Source organism: Nannospalax galili, unplaced genomic scaffold (genome assembly GCF_000622305.1).
Source record: "Nannospalax galili isolate Female #2095 unplaced genomic scaffold, S.galili_v1.0 scaffold86, whole genome shotgun sequence".
Taxonomy (NCBI): Eukaryota; Metazoa; Chordata; class Mammalia; order Rodentia; family Spalacidae; genus Nannospalax; species Nannospalax galili.
Window position 1 is genome coordinate 1,135,420 of NW_008354174.1, and position 18,651 is coordinate 1,154,070.

An 18,651-nucleotide genomic window follows, 5' to 3' on the forward strand; every position below is an offset into this window, starting at 1 on the left:
CTAAGTGTTAGTAGCATTAAAAATGTAGGAAACAGCATATTTTAAAATGAAATGGAGATCTTCTTTAAAGGGTAAAAGCTCCTTCAATTTTATGTCTTACAGGGTTTATACTGAGCTCAATATTGTATAACTGTATTCAACTGTGAACCTAAAATTTTACAGCCACTTTTGAAAGAGGTGTATCCTTGCTCTGGAAATTGTTACTGAATATGTAAAAGCTCTAATGAAATGCTTCTTCTAATCATGTGGTTATTAAATTAAAAAAAAAGAATTTCAGAAACAATGGGCTCCATGCAAATGCTGAGAGGGGACATGCTACTGGCCTTGTTGCAAGTTCCCCAGCATTGTAGAAACAGTGTACCCCTGAACTGCATGCATGAGACCTTCTGCCTGGCCGGCAGCAGTTAGCAAGCATGAGCATGCATGGAGGTGGGGGGCTGGTTGGCAGAGACACAGGGTAAAGCAAAAGTCACCTAGAATAAAATGGGGTCAGTTTTGCCATTTCCCTCTAATCAGTGGATTAATCCTTTGGTGGGTTCATAATTGGTTGATATTATTGGCACACAAAGGTTAGAGGTAGGAGATGGGGTCTAGTTTTAGGATGTATGTCAGTGTGTGTATGGACTTACGGCTGTATCTTGACCTCGTCCCTGCTTGAATTCCCTCTTTTCTTTGCTTCTTATCCACTAAGAAGCAAATAACTGCATCCACTACCCCCATATTCTGCCCAGGCAACGGGGAGAGGAACCATAGACTGAAAGCCTTGAAACCATGAGCTAAAATAAATCTTCCTCTAAGTTGTTTCGGTCAGCTGTTTTGTCACAGGTTGGAAAAGCTCCTGAGAAATATGGTAATTCTATTTTTCACTGATGTGAGGAAGCAGCACTTTGTTCTCCACAGCACTGAATCAGGGGTAATCCCTGCAGAGGTGCGGAGGGTTCCTCGCCAGCACTGACACCTTTCTGGTTTTTGTAGTGACAGTCATCCTAATGATATGAAGTAAGATGAGATTTTAGTTCTGATGTAATGTTCATTTTCCGGATCATTCCTGCTGTGGACCATCCCTTCCTGTGCTTCAGAGCCATTGGGCTGTTTGGTTCCAGGTTTGAGGTTCAGAAAGCGTGTGTGCGTGCGTGCATATAGATGGGTTATATTTTTCCCTATTTTGAGATACTATTTCCTTACCGGATACATGATCAGAGAGATGAGATTTTAGTTCTGATGTAATGTTCATTTTCCGGATCATTCCTGCCATGGACCATCCCTTCCTGTGCTTCAGAGCCATTGGGCTGTTTGGTTCCAGGTTTGAGGTTCAGAAAGCGTGTGTGCGTGCGTGCATATAGATGGGTTATATTTTTCCCTATTTTGAGATACTATTTCCTTACCGGATACATGATCAGAAAGCATTTTCCGACATTTTATGTGGTGTCTTTCACTTGCTGATAGTTCCTTCTGCTAGACAAATTAGGATTTTCCCATGAAGTCCACTTTGTCTGTTTTTGTTTTTGTCTGTCTGTGCCTTTGCGCTCTTATCTAAGTAATAACTGCCCAAATCCATTCAGTTCCTTTCCTCTCCTAAACCATCCGGTCTTCAGTTAGACTTGGGTCTGCTCCCTTTCTCCCAAAGAGGGACAAATTGGGAACCATGGGTGTTCTCTGCTTTGGCTGTTGAAATGGGGGCATTGAGAGTTCCATCAGATCAGGCCTTCTCCAGTGAGTAGCCAGATGTGGTCTTGTGGACACATCCTAGATTTGTCATGTGCCTCAACATTCAAGGAGGAATTTCATTTTGTGTGGGTCCTAGCCAGCCGTTGAGGTTGGGATGGACATTCCCCACTGACAGAGATGTCATATGGCAACAGGTATCTTCTGCTGGACTCTTACGTCCCTCTGGATGTTACAGCCCTTCAGTGGGGTCTTGGAAGTAGGGAAGGGGCTGCCTGAGTCTTAAGTAAAAATCTGTACCTAGGAGCCCTACCATAGCACTAGAACTCTGGTTGTCCTCAGGATGTCACTGAGAACAGTGTTAGGAAAAATTCTGGTCATAAAGGGCATGAAGGGAGGAGCCTAGGAGTTAAAGGAAACTCTCCTTCCCATGATTGAGGAATACCTATCATGGCCACTAAAGCAAGTCTATATACCATGTCTGCATGACTAGGGAGAACAAGGGACCACAGGGTGACTGGCATTGGGCCTTGTGGTCCTGGCACAGAGGCCAAGGCCCAGAGATCTCTTGTTCACTGAGGGGAAGGCCTCCATCAAGGAGGTGTGCAAGACCCCTCCGTGGCGGGGGGCAGGAGCAGGGAGTTCAAGGAAGAGGTCACGGTGCTATTCTAGCCCACGGGAAAGTTTCACCAACAATCTCCTCCAGGCATTCTTAAGAAAAACTGAAGGATATGTAGGCGCTGGCCTGAATAAGAGAGGACATGGTCCATTTTCTTTAGTGGCAGATGTAGAAGTTGACATCCAGTTCATGAGCTTGCAGTTCTAGGAGCACTGGAAGGGACAGCATTGGTGTGAACATGGCAAGGCCTGCAGGGGGAGGGACTGCACTGTGGGCAGGGGCATTCATAGACAGGCATGTGCACACTGGGGTTCTGGGAAGGCATCCGAGTCACGTGATCCCCCTCCAGGTTCCCAGACACAACTAGAGTTTTCAGGAGCAAATGGTTCTGGGGCTATTAGAGGCAGTCTTAGCCACCCATAATATATATAATATATATTTATATATGCCATAAAGCCATGCTTCTGTGGGTGACTAATCATCTATGCTCCTGTAAGTAACCTGGAATCATTTCTATGGTCTTTCATTGCCCTCTCTGTTCTGTCTGGGATAAATGGGAATAGTCTCTCTAGGAAAAGTCATACAACACTTGCTGCCAGAATAGGGATTGACTGAACCAAAGGTGTGTCCTGGAGTAGTTACAGGCCCCTGTGATGGTTAATATTAATTGTTAACTTGACACACTCTAGATTCACTAGAGAGTCTCAAGGAGAAACCGTCTAGATTAAGTTGGCCTTTAGTAGATTTGCTGAGCACCATGATGGGCCATGATCTTTAGGAGGTGGAAGAGGCTTTGGTGGAGCTGAATGATTTTGATCAATACATAAATTGGGTTTGTCAAGGGCTAAAGCTCTCAGATGACAGTAAAAACAAGGGGAAGTAAATCATGAGGCTTGCCTAGGTCACTGGAAAGCAAGTGTGGCAATATTTGTATACAGGTGGAGTTGCTAGAAAAAATTGATGGAAAGCCAAATGCTGTGCTTATGACTTTCTGAAAGGCTCTAAAGCCTAAGCAACAGTTTACCAAAGGTGTGAATAATACAGAGGCATAGGTAAGAGATTAAGCTTATCCTGTGGTAGCAAACTGTACCCCCCAAAATAATGCTGTGTACACTTCTCCCAAGAATGATTGGCATTGGTTTATAACAGGTGACAGTGGACCTTCAGAGACCTCTCTCACCTTCTGTAAAAGCTTTCAGTATATCATGGTAGCCTTTGAGTGTCATATAGATTCATAAAAGAATCCAGAACAGTAGAAGCATCATTAAAAGTGTTTGAATGAAAGTACCCGAGTGTGTGGAAGAGGGTGCTCCTAAGAGCCATGAGGTCATTGGGTGCCGAGGGTGGGCTACATTCCTATGAGGTATTGATCAAGGAGGCCTCTAAAGCCCCACACAATACAGGTTATTGCCACTGCTGTTGATTGCCTTCTAAAACCACATAAGTCCCTATTGCTAGAGACATTTTATGCATTGGTTTCAGGACATGGAGAAATCAGGCTGGGACTGGGTTGTAAGTGTGCGCCCTACTAGCTGGCCTTTATAGTACTAGGAAGTGCTATACAGGTTATTGAGGGAGAATTATTGCTAATGGTCCTACTATCAACATGCCAGATAAAACGTGCCTCCTGGTGTAATAGTAGAACTAGATATGTTCTGACTGGATTTAAGATACACACCATGGAGGGAACCCTTATTTGATACTGTATACCTGAACAAAAACTTATGGCTCAAGAGGTCACAGGACCCAGTGGGAAGGTTGCTGCCATCATTTTGTTCAACATATGTGATATGCCTGTTAATTTGCCTTTTACACATATGTGTTTATACCCAGAGATTATTGTTACTGTCTGTGTTGGTCAGGGGAGCTGCTTTTTGCAGCAGACAGTGATTACTGCACAGACTTCTAAACTGGTCAAACTGCTGAGAATAAGTGTCTGTTGATCATAGTGGCCCAATGCTCAGCTATAAATGTAAGAAAATGGTCATAGCTTCCAAGGCTCAGGGAACATAACAGGAGACAGAATGTAAGAGCTCAAGGAACGGGTGGAGTGCTATGTATGTTTCCTCCAGATGAAAACATTCTCTCTTGGAGGGAGAGGAGAATATTAGAAGCTCGTGAAACAAGATTCACCAGACCTTTTCCCGAGGTTATATAAGCAATAAATAATTGCTGGGAGGGTCCCATTTTATTGGTATAGCTGCCTGAAAGTTGTGTAGGGAACTTCAGTAATGTTGCCTGAACGTTACCCATGGTCCTGTGAGGAGGACCCATGGAGGTCAGAAGAGGGTGTTGGATCCCCTGGAACTGGAGTTACAGGCAGTTGTTAACCATCATGTGGGTGCTGGGAATCAAACCTGGATCCTCTGCAAGAGCAGCCAGTGCTCTTAACCACCCAGCCATCGCTCCAGCCCCTCATTTATGCTTTTGTGAGGAACCCCAATAAAGTCACTGGCTCACCAAGCAGGACTTGGATAGAATTCTTTGCTTTGTCAATGTCCTCTCTATCTGGGGTGAATATAAACAGTCTCCCCAGAAAAAGTCATATAATACCTGTGCTTGAAGTCATTCAGGGCAAGATCCTGGTTTGGAAGTTAGAGACTGTTACCTAAGAATATTTATTGGGTTTTTTTTGGGGGGGGTTCCCCACTCTGCCCATGATAAAAGGAAAATTGACAAATTCATCCTTGGTGATGACCAGGAAGGGCCTGTTGAACATGCGGAGAGGACCTTAGGCCAAGTGCTGTCATATAAATCAGTGACCCTAAGCACTTCTGACTCTTTGTCTTCAATGCTCATCACAGCTTTATGCACAGCCTGTAGAGAGAGAAGCTGTGCAGTCTCCATTCCAGGCTGAAATGAGACCCCATATGGAAGCCTCACTCAAGGAAGACCTCACTGGGGCCTGTGTTTCCTGGAAAGACCTACCTTCCCCGTGGCCCCCTCCCTGCATGGTCACCCATAGCCTTTCTGCCTGTCTCAGTTCTGTGCCAGACTCAACCTGCTTCTCTTTCTGCTGCCTTTCTGACTCTGTCTCTCACACACTTTGATACAGCCTGCCGCTTTAGAGGGGAAGGACTGTCTGCAATCCACGTTCCCTGCATGCATGCATGTTCACTTTCCAGGGAACAGATTTGAGCTTCTTGGGTCAAGGACTCGGTCCGTGACCTTCCTAGTGCCCAGACTCTAAGAGTATGTGGCTCATATTGAACTGTTGTTCTGGATCCACTTATTTCCTGTGAACCAGTAGCCTCTTTGGTCAACTTACTCATAAATTGGACTTTGTGGTCCAACAATGGCTTTACATCTTCCAGACAGAAGCTTCTAAAACATTCTCTGAGCATAAGACTCTATACATTTAAAGTATGAGCAAACTGAGGTTCAAGCAGAACCTCAAGCCTTGGGCCAAGATGAGACCAACTGTCAGTGAAACACCTCATGGAAGATCCATGGGATCTTTCCCTGCATGGGACACCATCTTTCAGCTCTGACTTTTGATCCCATCCTGCCAGGTGACTCCCGAGAGTCCTCAAGAGGAGCTCAACGTGGACCTCGCTTGTGTCCTTTCCTCTGTCCTCAGCCCGGTGCCTGAGCTGTGTCCCCGACATTCCTTTCTGCCCCTCAGATACCTGGGACAACACCATGGTTAGATGACCTCACCTTGGAGAGCTTCAGAGGGGCATCCTTTGCAACCCTTGATAGGTTGGTTCCATTTCTGAAGACTTGTGTGATGCCCAGTGTGCTCAGGACCATTTTCGGGTTGTAAGTTGCAGAAATGTTAAATTTGGGGAAAAAAATATTGGCAAATCTGTGATGATGGAAGAAAAGCAGGAGTTCATAACCTTTCCTATTCTTCTGGGACCCACTGTGTTATAAAAAATGTTTTCTGCTGGGTTCGATTCCCAGCACCCACATGGTGGCTAAGAACCGTCCTTAACTCCAGGGGATCCGACACCTTCTTCTGACCTCCGAGGCATTGCACGACACGGGTGTACTCACGTACATGCAGGCAATACACATAAAATAAAAATAAATATTTTTTAAAAAAGTTTTCTGCTTGATTTCCAGTTTACTTCCCCGTCTCTGCCCATATCAGGATGGGTAGACATCTTGGTGACTTGTCCTTATAGCTTTCTCTATATATGGCATGGAGGGTGGGTGCTAACACCAATGAGATCATCTTGTCCTAGTAGTCCCCAAAGAGCCATCTCCTTTGAGAAGTCCTCCTGACAGATTCAGGGTATTCACAGGGAATCACATCTCACTATGCCATATAGGGTAGCCACCTCCTTCTCCCCAGCTCAGGATTCCCCTGGCACCTGTTTCCCAGGGGGAGACCTACTGGGTTCAGTGACCTGTGGGGCATGCTCCAGGGGACCCAATAAACTTCAGTGAAGGATGGCAAAGGAACAGGGCCTCCTGCAAGGCCACACCTAGTATTCCACCTCTGACCTTTACCTTTCTAAGCCTCTCTAGTCAAGCTTTGCCTAGGTCTACTGTGAAAGTCGTGGTACCTGGGGGAACTCATTTTCTTCAAGTACATGGAAAACTGGAACTAGAAGTCAAACAGAAAGATCACGCTTGTCTGCTTAAGAGAAATACCCTTCAAGAAGGGTCCAAGGCCACAAGTCCATCATGCTTTGCAACCTCCGGGGTAAGCATCAGTTTTTTTCAGCAGTTTGTATTTAAGACCACAACGGTCAGACTAGTGTTCTGGACAGAATGCTTGGCCAGAAGTGGCACCTCCACCAATGAGCTGATGATGCCAACTCCAGCCTTGTGATTCCAAGACTAAGCACTGTGTATATCCAAAATGAGTATACAAATGTCTCCCCCTTTCCTTTAAAAAACTTCCCCTGAATCACACTCCTTGAATGTCTCTAGTTATGTTTCCAAACACAGTCCCATTGCAGGCCTGTGCTGCTTCCATATACAGTTATTCTGTGGAGAATCTCACTTACAGTGGCATCGCCCGTGCATGCTCTGTCCTGAAGCTGCTCCAGTCAGGGCCTTTGTCTCGAAGCCCATCTCCCTATTCTCGGTTCTGTGAAGATATACCCTTGGGTGACTCACAGACACCAGCAGTCAGTTTTGGAAGGCGCAGTGTGCATGGTGGGGAGGCATGTGCTCATGATAAGCACTGTCAGTTCACAGAACCTGGCCAGAACTCCACTCAAGAGGCTCTAGGTCATACATAGTAACGTGGCCCAGGGATGGGGTCCACCCTCTTCAGCCTGTGGCCAGTCCCAAGATCACCTCAGGTGGGTCATGGCACAGAGGATAAGACAGCTCTGAGTGGGTCCCTGGACTGGGGTGTCACCTCAGATCAATGAGTCTCTGGATGTTGTTGAGGTGCTCATGGTTCAGGCTTTGAACCAGGTGTTGCATCTTCCCCAGGTCGGGAGGGATGAAGAAGGTGATGGCATCACCCACACGGTGCTGTACCAGCACCCAGATGGACAGACTCTTAGCCTGGTGCAAGTGAAATCTACCCAGGCGGTTGACCATGGGTACAAGAACCACCTCGTTTTTATGCACGTAGAATCATCTTCCACAGTGTGCTCATCCTGAAATTGATCATTCTAGAGCCCTGGGGAGAGAGAATGGGGCATCAGCCAGGGATGGGATCAAGGTTTAGATAAGCATCTGAGGAGAGGATCTCTGAACCTCATGGGAGACACTTCTCTCTTAACCTCGCTTCATCAGGTGTTAAAGGGATGAAAATATGACCCTAAAAGGCCACTAAGGAATTATGTGAAGTTAGTTAGTGAAAAATTTGGAATTTTGGACATGATGTTTGTTTGATAATTTCATGGTAATTATTGTTGTCTGTGGTAGAATTTGAACTCAGGACTTCCATATACAAGTCCATCATGGAGGTACAACTCTGCCCCTGCCTGGAGATTCTCAGTGAACACTGGAAGTTCCTAAGTCAGCATTATTTTCTGGAAGCTTCCTGGTTCTTGCACACAGTGGCTTAGTCTGCATTCTGGTAAAACCTTTTGGGTACAGAAGCCAGGGAATCCTCTGCTGTGCTGTACAACGGTGCTACCATTGAGGCCACTGGAAAAGGCAGGTGACTCAAGGACCCTGAGTCCACTTTCTATTGAAAAGGAGGAAGAGGTGATGAAGTTGGGGTGGGGACAAGACCTGCCCTTGTCACAGCAGAGCTAGGACCTCACCTGTGCTGGCTGTGGCCTGGGTGCTATTTTCTGCAGGACTCTTCTCAGGGACAAGGGAACCATGGCAGAGAGGAGGTGCCTCTGGCCTTGACTCCCAACCCCTCCCATAGGGTCCTGACCTAACCACTCCCAGGCAGGATGTTATGCTGGGGGGTCAAGGATGGTTGACCCCATGTCCTGGGTAACTATTAATTCTTTCATCACCTGAGAGCAACAGTTAGCTTTCTTTTGAAAATGGGACAGTCAGATCCCAAACAGGTAATTTTATTTTTCTCTTTTGGGTGGTATGTCTGTTTGATAGCTTCGTGGGAAATTAGATGTTGTCCCTGTTGAGACTAATGAATAGTAGAGGCAGGATTTGAACGAAGGTCTTTCATGTACCAAAGATGATATTCTAGCACTTCTCCAGACTTTTACAAATTATGTTTCATAAAACATTACTCCCAGTCTAGCAAGATGGCTCAGTGGGTAAAGACGCTTGCTGCCAAGCATGATGACCTGAGTTCAGTTCCTGAAACCACATGATGGAAGGCGAGAACAGACTCTCAGAGGTTATTCTCTGACCTCCATCTGCACACTATGGTACACACGCACAATCAATCAATCAATTTTTAAAGAGAACACTACTTCTCCCATTACTGGGGAATTATGTATATCCTACAACTTCAAGTCAGTTAATACCCACAAAGCATGCTAGTCATATAACTCACTATGTGGCTTAATTATCATAAAAGGTGGAGGCAGTCAAATGATGCCCATGGCACTCTCCTCTTCATCATCACCTCTGATCCTATAGAGAGCCCCAACTGCTCCAGGGTGGTTTCTACCCTTGAGGCTGCTGGGCTACTTCCTAGCCTGTATGCTTTCTGCTCTGTCAAATACTGCTTCTTCTGAATACAGCTTGTGGGTCCTCTTGCATCTGCAGTGATCTTAAGGTGCAAGTGCCATGGCCCCATTTTACAAAGGGGGAAACTGAGGCACAGCAGGTAGAAGGGAATGATACAAGGTTACCCAGAAAGGGGGTCTGTGCAGGATCAGAAGGACTGCCATGCTGCACAGGAGTCCTAGATGGCTCCCAATCCTCACTATTTGATAGGCAGAGAAGCTGCTGGCCAAAGAAAGCAGGATCTTGTGCCACAACACACAGCCAGAACACAGGGTGGCTGAGATAAACTCCAGTCCAAGGCTCCCCCAGGCTCCCCAGGCAGCACACACTGCTGCCGTCTCCATCTTCTCCCAGTTCCCACAACCTTTACATTTTGAATCACTTGGACAAGGATTTAGTTTTGGTCTGAGTTCTGTGACATTCTGGGCTGGGGATTGCTGTTGATCACAAGTCCATGAGACAGCCCTGGTTCTTCAGGGAGTCATGGCCATTGCCTGGGGGTTTAAGATATCACTCTCTGTCCTTTTTACAGGGAGGCAGAAGCGAGGCTCAGAGCAATTCAACAATGTGCTCAGGCCCCTCAGCAGGTAAAGCTGAGTTACATCAGGCCAGTCTCCAACTTCTGGTCATGTGCTTTGTATGCAACAGGGGCAGTCCCCTGTGGCACTTCCTCCATTGAGGATGGAACCTTGGCTCAGGACTGGGCACAGACAACAAGAATTTGGGGTCCATTGATGTGTGGGATAAGGGTTCCTGGCAGCTCAGAAGGCCACTCTGGCCACCCACAGTACCCTATTCCTGGCCTCAGCCCTGACAGACTCAAGGAGAATCTGACTTCTCCAGCTACACATGGGTATAGAGGTGAAAACAGAACTGGGTTCCAATCTGGACTCTATCAGCAGCCATTTTGTGACTAGATTAATATTTAAATTTCTCTAAGCCTCATTTAAAAATACAATAGTGGCCGGGTGTGGTGGCGTGCACGCCTTTAATCCCAGCACTCAGGAGGCAGAGGCAGGTGGATCTATGTGAGTTCAAGGCCAGCCTCGGCTACATAGTAAGTTCCAGGACAGCTGGGGCTACAGGCAGACCCTGTCTCAAAAAGACCAAATATATATATAGTAGTGAGGGTGAATAAAATGAAATAAATCAAAACTTATAGCTAGATATGAACTCAGGGCAGTTCATGGGGAGGAAGGTGGAGGGTTTTACAAACTCCTAGTCTTCAAGACTAAGGGTGGGCAGGGGGAAGGGAGAGATGGAATTTAAGGTCATGAACCCAGATAAGCAAGAGGGAAGAGAGCAACAGAGGGGCATGCAGGTTATCTGGGGAAGTTAATGAACACATCTGTTCCTTGAGAAACAGGAATCGCCTCCAGCAGATCAAGGACAAATGACCCTGTCAGGGGAGCAAAGCCCAGAGAGCAAATTTAGAGCTAAAGCATCAGAGCCGAAAGGCACCCCTTTCTCTCTTAGGGCAGTTTGGGATCATTGAATCCCAAAGCCAAGGTCTAGGCCTGCAGCTAGGGCTGGGCTCCAACGGCACAGGAAAGGAGGCGTACACGGCAGAGCAGGTACAGGGAAGAAAAGCAGCGTTGCTTGTTGCTGGAGACAGCTCCTCTGCAGTCAGAGTCCAGAGGAAGGCAAGAGGCCCAGGGTCAGCCTAGGAACAGTAGGGCCTCAAATCATGAACAGGCCACCAGGTCAACTCTGCCCAGTGCTTTGCTGTGCCCCTGCTAGTGCTGAGTGTGCAGAGAAAATGGGCCATTCTCCTGTCCTGGCTCTGCCCACAGGAGCAGAAGCTGGTGCCTCAGTTTCCCCTATGTGGGTAGGGTGCCAAGGTATCAGTTCAGGAGGAGGCTGGTGAAGGACTTACTGAACAGAGTTGGCCAAGGTCAGTGGAATGCTTGTGGGCTGGATGTGCAGAACCCACTGTCCCTCACCACTCACCCAGGAGATTTATAGGGCAATAGAGGGTGGGGAACACTTGGTCCCTATGTGCCCACAGGCCCTCTGTGCTGGAGGGGAGCCTGAGGCTGCATGTGAACCTGACCAGGTGACTGTGACCTGAGGGCCTGGCTGTCTTTCCCTGAACTAACTTAGTCAAGCAGAACCAGCCATCTAGCAGGGGATGGAGGGAGCTCTGTGGTCACTGCAGCCCATTCAGGGAGCTGAGAAGAGGTCAGGGGTTCACACACCCAGAGCACAGGTCTGTGCCTGCTCCTTGGTATTTTCAGCCATCGTCACCTGCTTGCCGTCAGTGAGCATGTTTCCACCCCTGCCCTGGGAAGTCTCACGTGGGACTGGCCTCGCTGGAATCTGGGCCCATTTATTTTGCTTTGGACAAATTCTCAGTTCTAGTTCTCCGTCCTTTGGAATAGGAATGTTGACCCTCTGCCTGTTCCACTGTTGTATTTTGGAAGTATATAACTTCTTTTTGCGTTTTACAGGTGGTCAGCTCAGTTTTCCTTGAATCTCAAATGAGATACTAGATTTGGACTTCTGAGTAATGCTGGAGCAGTTTAGACTTTGAGATTCTTGGGGGTAGAAAAAGTTCATTTTGCCTTGTGAGACAGATGAACCTTTGGAAAGTAGGGACAGAATGCTTAGTTTGAATGTCGACTATCTCCCAATGTTAAAGTCTCACTCCCTATGGCACAGTACTACTGGGTAGTGTGGAACCTTTAAGAGGTGGTGACTAGTGGGAAGTCCTTAAGTCAGTGGGAGCATGGTCATGGAAGGGATTGTGGGATGCCAGTATCTCCGATTGGTGATACCACTCCTCGTTCCTACATGGGCTCCAACCGTGATGTACTGCCTTCACCAGAGGCTAAACAAACAGGGCTTCCTGATCTTGGATGTGAACCACTGAAACTGTGAGCAAATTAAATCCTGTCACGATCTGGTTAGCTGCTTCCAGAATTTCACAAAGGCACAAATCTGAATACAGGTGCTTTTTGCTTTTCCTTCGCCTGCAGATGGACACTTGCATTGCTTGCTAGTTTTACCTACTGTGACTAACGGTGCTCTGAACTGTGCTCACAAATACCTCATCAAAATCCTTTAAATTCATTTGGGTATATACAGTTAGGCAACAGTCCTAAGACTGGTTAAATTTAACAAAATATATTTGAGCAGGGAAGAGGTTCTACAACTGGGCAGTGCTGTGGATGGAAGAAGGTTAAGACCACTCCCTCCATGAGGTGAGTTGTACTTATACCTAGAAAGAAGGAAAAAAAGATGACATCAAGTTGGTTATCTGATTGTATTTTGAGATTTGCTGTGTTTGGGTGGAATTTGGCAGACTTCAGCCTGGGATTGGTTAGAAGTTCAGCAGCTATAATTGGCCAAGGCTCCGTTGCTGAGTTACCAGGGTATTCTCATAGATGAGGGTACCAGTTTATTATCTGCACAAGTCAGGTTATAGTTCACTTTGTAGAGAGACCAGTTTGGACCAAATGTATCACCCAAGTATGCAAGGTTAGGCCAAACTGAATTTAGTTGAGAATTCCTGCCTTTAGTTCTTCCAACAGGACCATCAACTTCATGGTGGGTCATCATTATGGTCATGGGCTGCATCACTATCTTCTGCAGCCATTACAGATTCTACTGGATTGTAGTAACGTAGTCACAATTTCATAGTAACGAATTATTTAGATGAGACTTTCATTTTATATTTTTGCTATTCCAACAAGAGACCTTTGAAACACAAGACAACAGATACATAAACTTAAAAAGCATTAAACTTTAAAAAGGGATCATCATTATCGTGTGTGTGTTGAGTGGGGGGGTGCACACGTGTCATGGTGCATGTGAGGACAACTCTGTGGAGTGGTTTTCTCCTTCCATCTTCCTGTGGATTCTAGGGATAGAACTCAAGTTGTCAGATTTTATAACAAGTGCTTTTACCTGCTGAGACATCTCACTTTTCTTGTTTACTTGTTTCTTTAAGACAGGGGCTCCCTATTGCCCCAGCTGACCTGAAACTCATTATGGAGACCAGGCTGACCTCAATCTCACAGAGATCCATCCACCTGCCTCTGCCCCCCGACTCCTGGGATTAAAGATGTGTGTCACCAGGCCCTGCTCCACCTCACTTTTGAATGAACCCAACACACTGCTATCAAAACCGAGCACACGTTGAAAACAGCACAATTTTCCTGTACCCTGGGAGAGAAGTTTGAAGAACTCAGTATGCAACTTTATAGGCAGTGCATTGGTTTGGCATCAGGAGGGGGGTGTGAAGGAAAGCACAGAACTAGAAGAAACTTGGAATTGAGTAGAGGAGTGTGTTGTGAGCACCTGTACCAGGGTCTTTGGAAAAGCAGAATAAAAATATTGCATCATTGCCCTGGACAAAAATTAGACTGGGGAATGAATAAACTCAGTTCAGTGAGTAAATAACAAACACCCACACGATTTCTTTGATTTGGGTTTTGTTTTTTTCATTCCTGTGTTCAATGATTTTGTCACAAATTTTTTGCATGCAACCCATTTTAAAGTGTTTCTTTAAGGAGGATCATCTCTGGTTAGTAAATAGATGTATTTGTGTGGAAAATAAAGACTGAAAAAAGAAAAAGAAGAAGAAAAAAAAAAAGACTATGAATCTCACTTCCACAAGAGTCTCCAAGAATCCAGCCAATCAACAGCAAACAATCCAAAGTACAATAACATCTGCAGCCTATTGATCATAGTCTGTTTGGAAGACATGGTGGTTCAGGCCCACAGTGTGCTCCAGAGCACTCTGAACTATGGAGGTCTTTATTTGAGTGGCTAGTGGAATGACACAGGCCGCTGGGACTTAGAGATTCATTAAAAAGAAATGCAAACAGCCAGGCTTGTTGCTTGCAAACCTGTGGCTGGATGTTCCTGCAGACGCTGACCCATTCATTTACTGTATCTTAGGCCTACAAAATGGAAGGATTAGTCACCCTTGAGCTAAGCTCTCCAAGTGTTGAAACTTGGAAAACCAAAGAGCAGCATTCAGTTTTATTCAGCACCATGTACAGCCCTACAACTAGGCCAAAGAGAAGATCTAGAGTGCCCCGAAACTCTATGACATGCTTCGTTGGGCACAAGTGTTCTGCCCTAGTTGGCACAGGGTGGGTGCTCTCCACCCCTCTGAGTCCCTCGGAGGTCTGATTGACTACAAATTCCAACATTTTTTTCCAGCTGTCTTTTTCTTTGAGACAGTTTCAACCCAGCTGGCCCTCCAATCGTCTATGTAGCTGAGGATAACTTGAACTCCTGACCTTCTAGTCTCTACTTCCCACGAATGAGGATTCCTGGCTTGTGTCACTCACCACACCCACCTTTCCCCGCTATCTTTAAATCACATACAGCACACTATCATTCCATTACCATCATCAGTGAGCCCCCAAGGAGCCCACTGGGATTGAGGAAAGCTTTGGTAAAGGCCAGCACACCCTCATCTCTTTAAAGGCAGATGTTAATTTTAGTTGTTGACTACTTGATTAAGGCACTATTCTATATTCCTGGGACTCGCTGAGAAATCTATTTAGAAGCCCAGAGAAATCCAGGCCAAGTAACAAGTTCCTAAGCTATGAAGAGGTGAGGCAAAATGGGGAATTTCTCTACAGGCCTGACATTGACCTTTAGGTTGGAAAAGAGGGCCATCTAGTGGTAATCTTGGCCCACATCTGACAGCTCTTGAACAACAGGGACGTCTGCTCTCAGATGCTCACAGGCCCCTATTACAGATTGCAAGATCACAAAACCAAACCATTTGGCAAAGGATCTTACTGGTTTTAATTCAGTGACATTAGTTAGCAATTATTTGCCCCCACAGTTCCCAGATATCAAATATCTAACACCCAATTAGGCTATTAATTGAAAAGATCAGAACACTACTTATGTTGGGCCTAGAGAAACACAAGCAACAACAAAAAGCAATATTTAAAGGATCAAGGATAACTTTATAACTCCTTTTGGGGCTTCAGGGGGATGTTGGGGTTAGGAACTTTAAATTTAAAAAATGAGAGAGAGAGAGAGAGAGAGAGAGAACCAGCACAGGAGGTATACATATGTTAATGTTTGTGAGTATGCATGTGGGTCTGCATGTGAAGCCCAGAGGTCAACCTCAGGTGTTGCTTTCTCAAGAGCCACATGTCTTGTTTTTGAGACAGAGTACCTCACTGAGACCCAGGGCACACCAACTAGCCTAAGCTGGTTGACCAGAAAACCTCATGGATCCATCTGTCTGTTCCCAGCATGGGATTAGAAGCAGGTGCCTGCTATTCTAGTGGGTACTGGGACTCAAACTAAGGGCTCCTTCAAGCACTTTGCTGACTAGCCATTTCCCTAATCTAGGCTAAGGATTGGAAATGTGCCTCAGATGCCACGTGTTAAAGGCTCGGTTCCTTATCTGTGGTACAGTTGGGAGGTGGTACTACCCTGCAATAGATGGGGCTTAGTAGGAAGTGGGTCAGGAGCATGTTCTTTCCTTGTGTGGAGGGAATAGTGGGGCCTCTTCCCCTTCCCCTCTCTTGTTTCCTGACCACTCTCAGGTAAGCAGCCTTCTCCACTATGGTGCCACCACAAACCCAAACCCAAAGGACCCAGCAACCACAGACTGAAATCCATGGGTCCTCCTTACACGTTGTTTAGCTCATAGATGTTTTCATAGCAATAGGAAGCTAAGCGACACGGGGAATGTTTTGTTGCAAACACTGAAAAGAACTGAGCTTAGCTGAAGAGTTTTCTGTGAGTTTTATTTGTTTGCTTGCTTGTCTGGTTTGGTTTAGTATTAGCCCACATACCTGTCAATCATTCTGGTTTCTTCCTAGTGTATAAGTCTCTGATAAAGTCATTAACAGATGGTTATCCCATGGATTACCTTCTGAGGAAGGGAAGAGCCTTAGAATGGCAGGAAATACAGGACCGGTAGGGAAGAAAGAGTCTTCATGGTGACAGACTTGATCTGCCATATTGGGAACATGACCTTTCCTGGTTTCAGTTCTGCTGCTGTGGTAAAATACCAGACAAAAAGCAACTGAGGGGAAAGGGGGTTTATTCGGCTTACAGTTCCAGTCCGTCATTGTGGGGAATGTCAAACAGCTGGTCACAGCACATTCATAGTCAAGAGCAAGAAGAAATGAACACAGGCATGTTCAATTGTTTACTTGTTTGTGCTCGGTTCAATTTCTCCACTCTCACAGAGTACAGGACTCTCCTCCTAGAGAATGGTGCTACCCACAGTGGGCTGGGTCTTCCCACACAAATGACCTTAAGAGAGTCCCCTACAGACCAACCCAACATAGATGATCCCTCACTGAGACTGTCTTCTAGATTACCAATAGAATCTAACCATCACACCACCTGTATCTTACCGGGCTAGTTATCTGCATCTGGGAAGAATTTCTGTGGTTAGCTTCATGTTAATGTCGTCAGTGGATGTGTATTCCAGTAGGTCAGAGGGATCATCTTCAGTTGTTAAATGTGTACTCAAGATAGGTGTGGCTCAAGCTTTTAATCCCAACCCTTGGGAGACAGAGGCAGGCAGATATCTATGCGTTCAACACCAGCCTGGTCTACATAGTTTCAGGCTAGTAGGGCTAGAAGGAGACCCTGTCTCAAAAAGACAAAAAAAAAAAGTGGACTCAAGTTTTAAGTCTCTGAATTTTAGTAGTAGCGCATGTAGTGATGAGAATTTGGTAGGTTTGTTTCCAGTGAAGTTAAAAGGCAGCTTTTCTTAGATGCCATTTCCAGGTGACCCAGCCTCCAATTCCTTTTTTAAAAAAAATTATTTATTTAGTAACCACATACTAAGAAGAAACATTTCATTACAACAGCATTGACATATTCAGTAACAATTTCCAGAGCTAAGATGCATCTCTTTCAAAATTGGCTGTAATTTTTAGGTTTACAGTTTAATTAATACAGTTATACAATATTGTACTCAGTATAAACCCTATAGACTAAATGAGGTTTTAATATTTAAAAAAATCTCCATTTCATTATTAAAATACACAGTTTCATACAGAAAAATTCATTTTTAATGCAGTTAACACTAAGATGTTTGTACACGCATTTCTAATCTCTATATATCTGATTATTACTAGTCACAGTTGGTTACGTTCTGAGCTACTTGGCATCTGACCACAGATATAAAGTCATCAGGTAGATTTCAATGGTAATGTTTTTCACATTTACTAATTATTAAGGAGCAAAATTTTATGCTTTGAAGAAGTATTATTTTTTAAATTAAAAAAATTAGTAACCACATGATTAGAAGAAGCATTTCATTACAGCTTTAACATTCAGTAACACACTCCAGAGGAAGGATACATCTCTTTCAAAAGTGGCTGTAAACTTTTAGGTTCACAGTTGAATTAATACAATTATACAATACTGAACTCAGTATAAACCCTGTAAGATATAAAATTTAATCAGTTTTTCCCCTTTAAAGAAGATCTCCATTTCATTAAAAAATATACTGTTTCCTACATTTTTAATGCTACTAACGCTTAGATGTTTACACATGTGTCTTTAATCTCTACGTATCTGATGATTACTAGTCACAGTTGGTTATACTTGGATTCTTAGTACCTGAGTATGGATACAATTCATCAGGTAGATTTCACTGGTAATGTTTATTGCCTCTACTATTTAACATGAAGTAAATTTTTATGCTTCCTCCTCAAATATGTCTTTTTTATAATTTGTTGATTTTTCTGTGTGTATATCATACAGAAGAACATCCCACACAATCTTATTCATCTATATACCCACTTCCCAAATAGTACCCTCCCATAGCCTCCCCCCTCCCACATACTGGAGCCCATATACTCTGTCATCCCTGTTACTATCCTCTGTGTTGTCGACACCCCCAGCCACTCACCAGTGCTTGTCCATCTGGTGAATCTAGTCAGCCTATCTAGGGATCCTTGTTTTAGGAAGGTCATCTGTTCCTCATCTAGCAGCAATCAGTTGTCAATATTCCTTTAGATGAGATTCAGGTCTGCTGTTCATTTTCCCAGTTCTATGCTGGGTCACTGTCTGGGAGTCTCTTGTGCCACCTTGACCGATAACTCAAAGGAAGGTATCACCTGTCTGGCATTGTTTCTTGTTATGTAGCCTTTAGCTATGCATATGGACTCTTAAAAATTATATTGACCACATTAATCTTTGGTTATACTTTCCTTTTGGGTATTTAAGACCGTACTCAGATAAAACAATTTATTTTTACTCTTAAGGTTGTTTGAGGATCTGTTCCTCAGGGGTAACATGGGCTTGGGAGGAGCCCCTAGCTCCTTTCTTTTACCATTTCCGCCTATGTG

General features: G+C 45.0%; 1 protein-coding gene across 1 annotated transcript in view; it reads right to left on the reverse strand.

Annotated features, from left to right (window-relative positions):
• The window catches only part of LOC103748556 (putative alpha-1-antitrypsin-related protein), a 24,142-nt gene extending 16,350 nt beyond the window's left edge, over positions 1 to 7,792 (reverse strand). Inside the window, exon 1 of the mRNA XM_008851212.1 lies at positions 7,605 to 7,792. Within this exon, the coding sequence (XP_008849434.1) occupies positions 7,605 to 7,792 (188 nt within the window). The remainder of the gene's footprint in view (positions 1 to 7,604) is intronic.
• Positions 7,793 to 18,651: the final 10,859 nt, after the last annotated feature.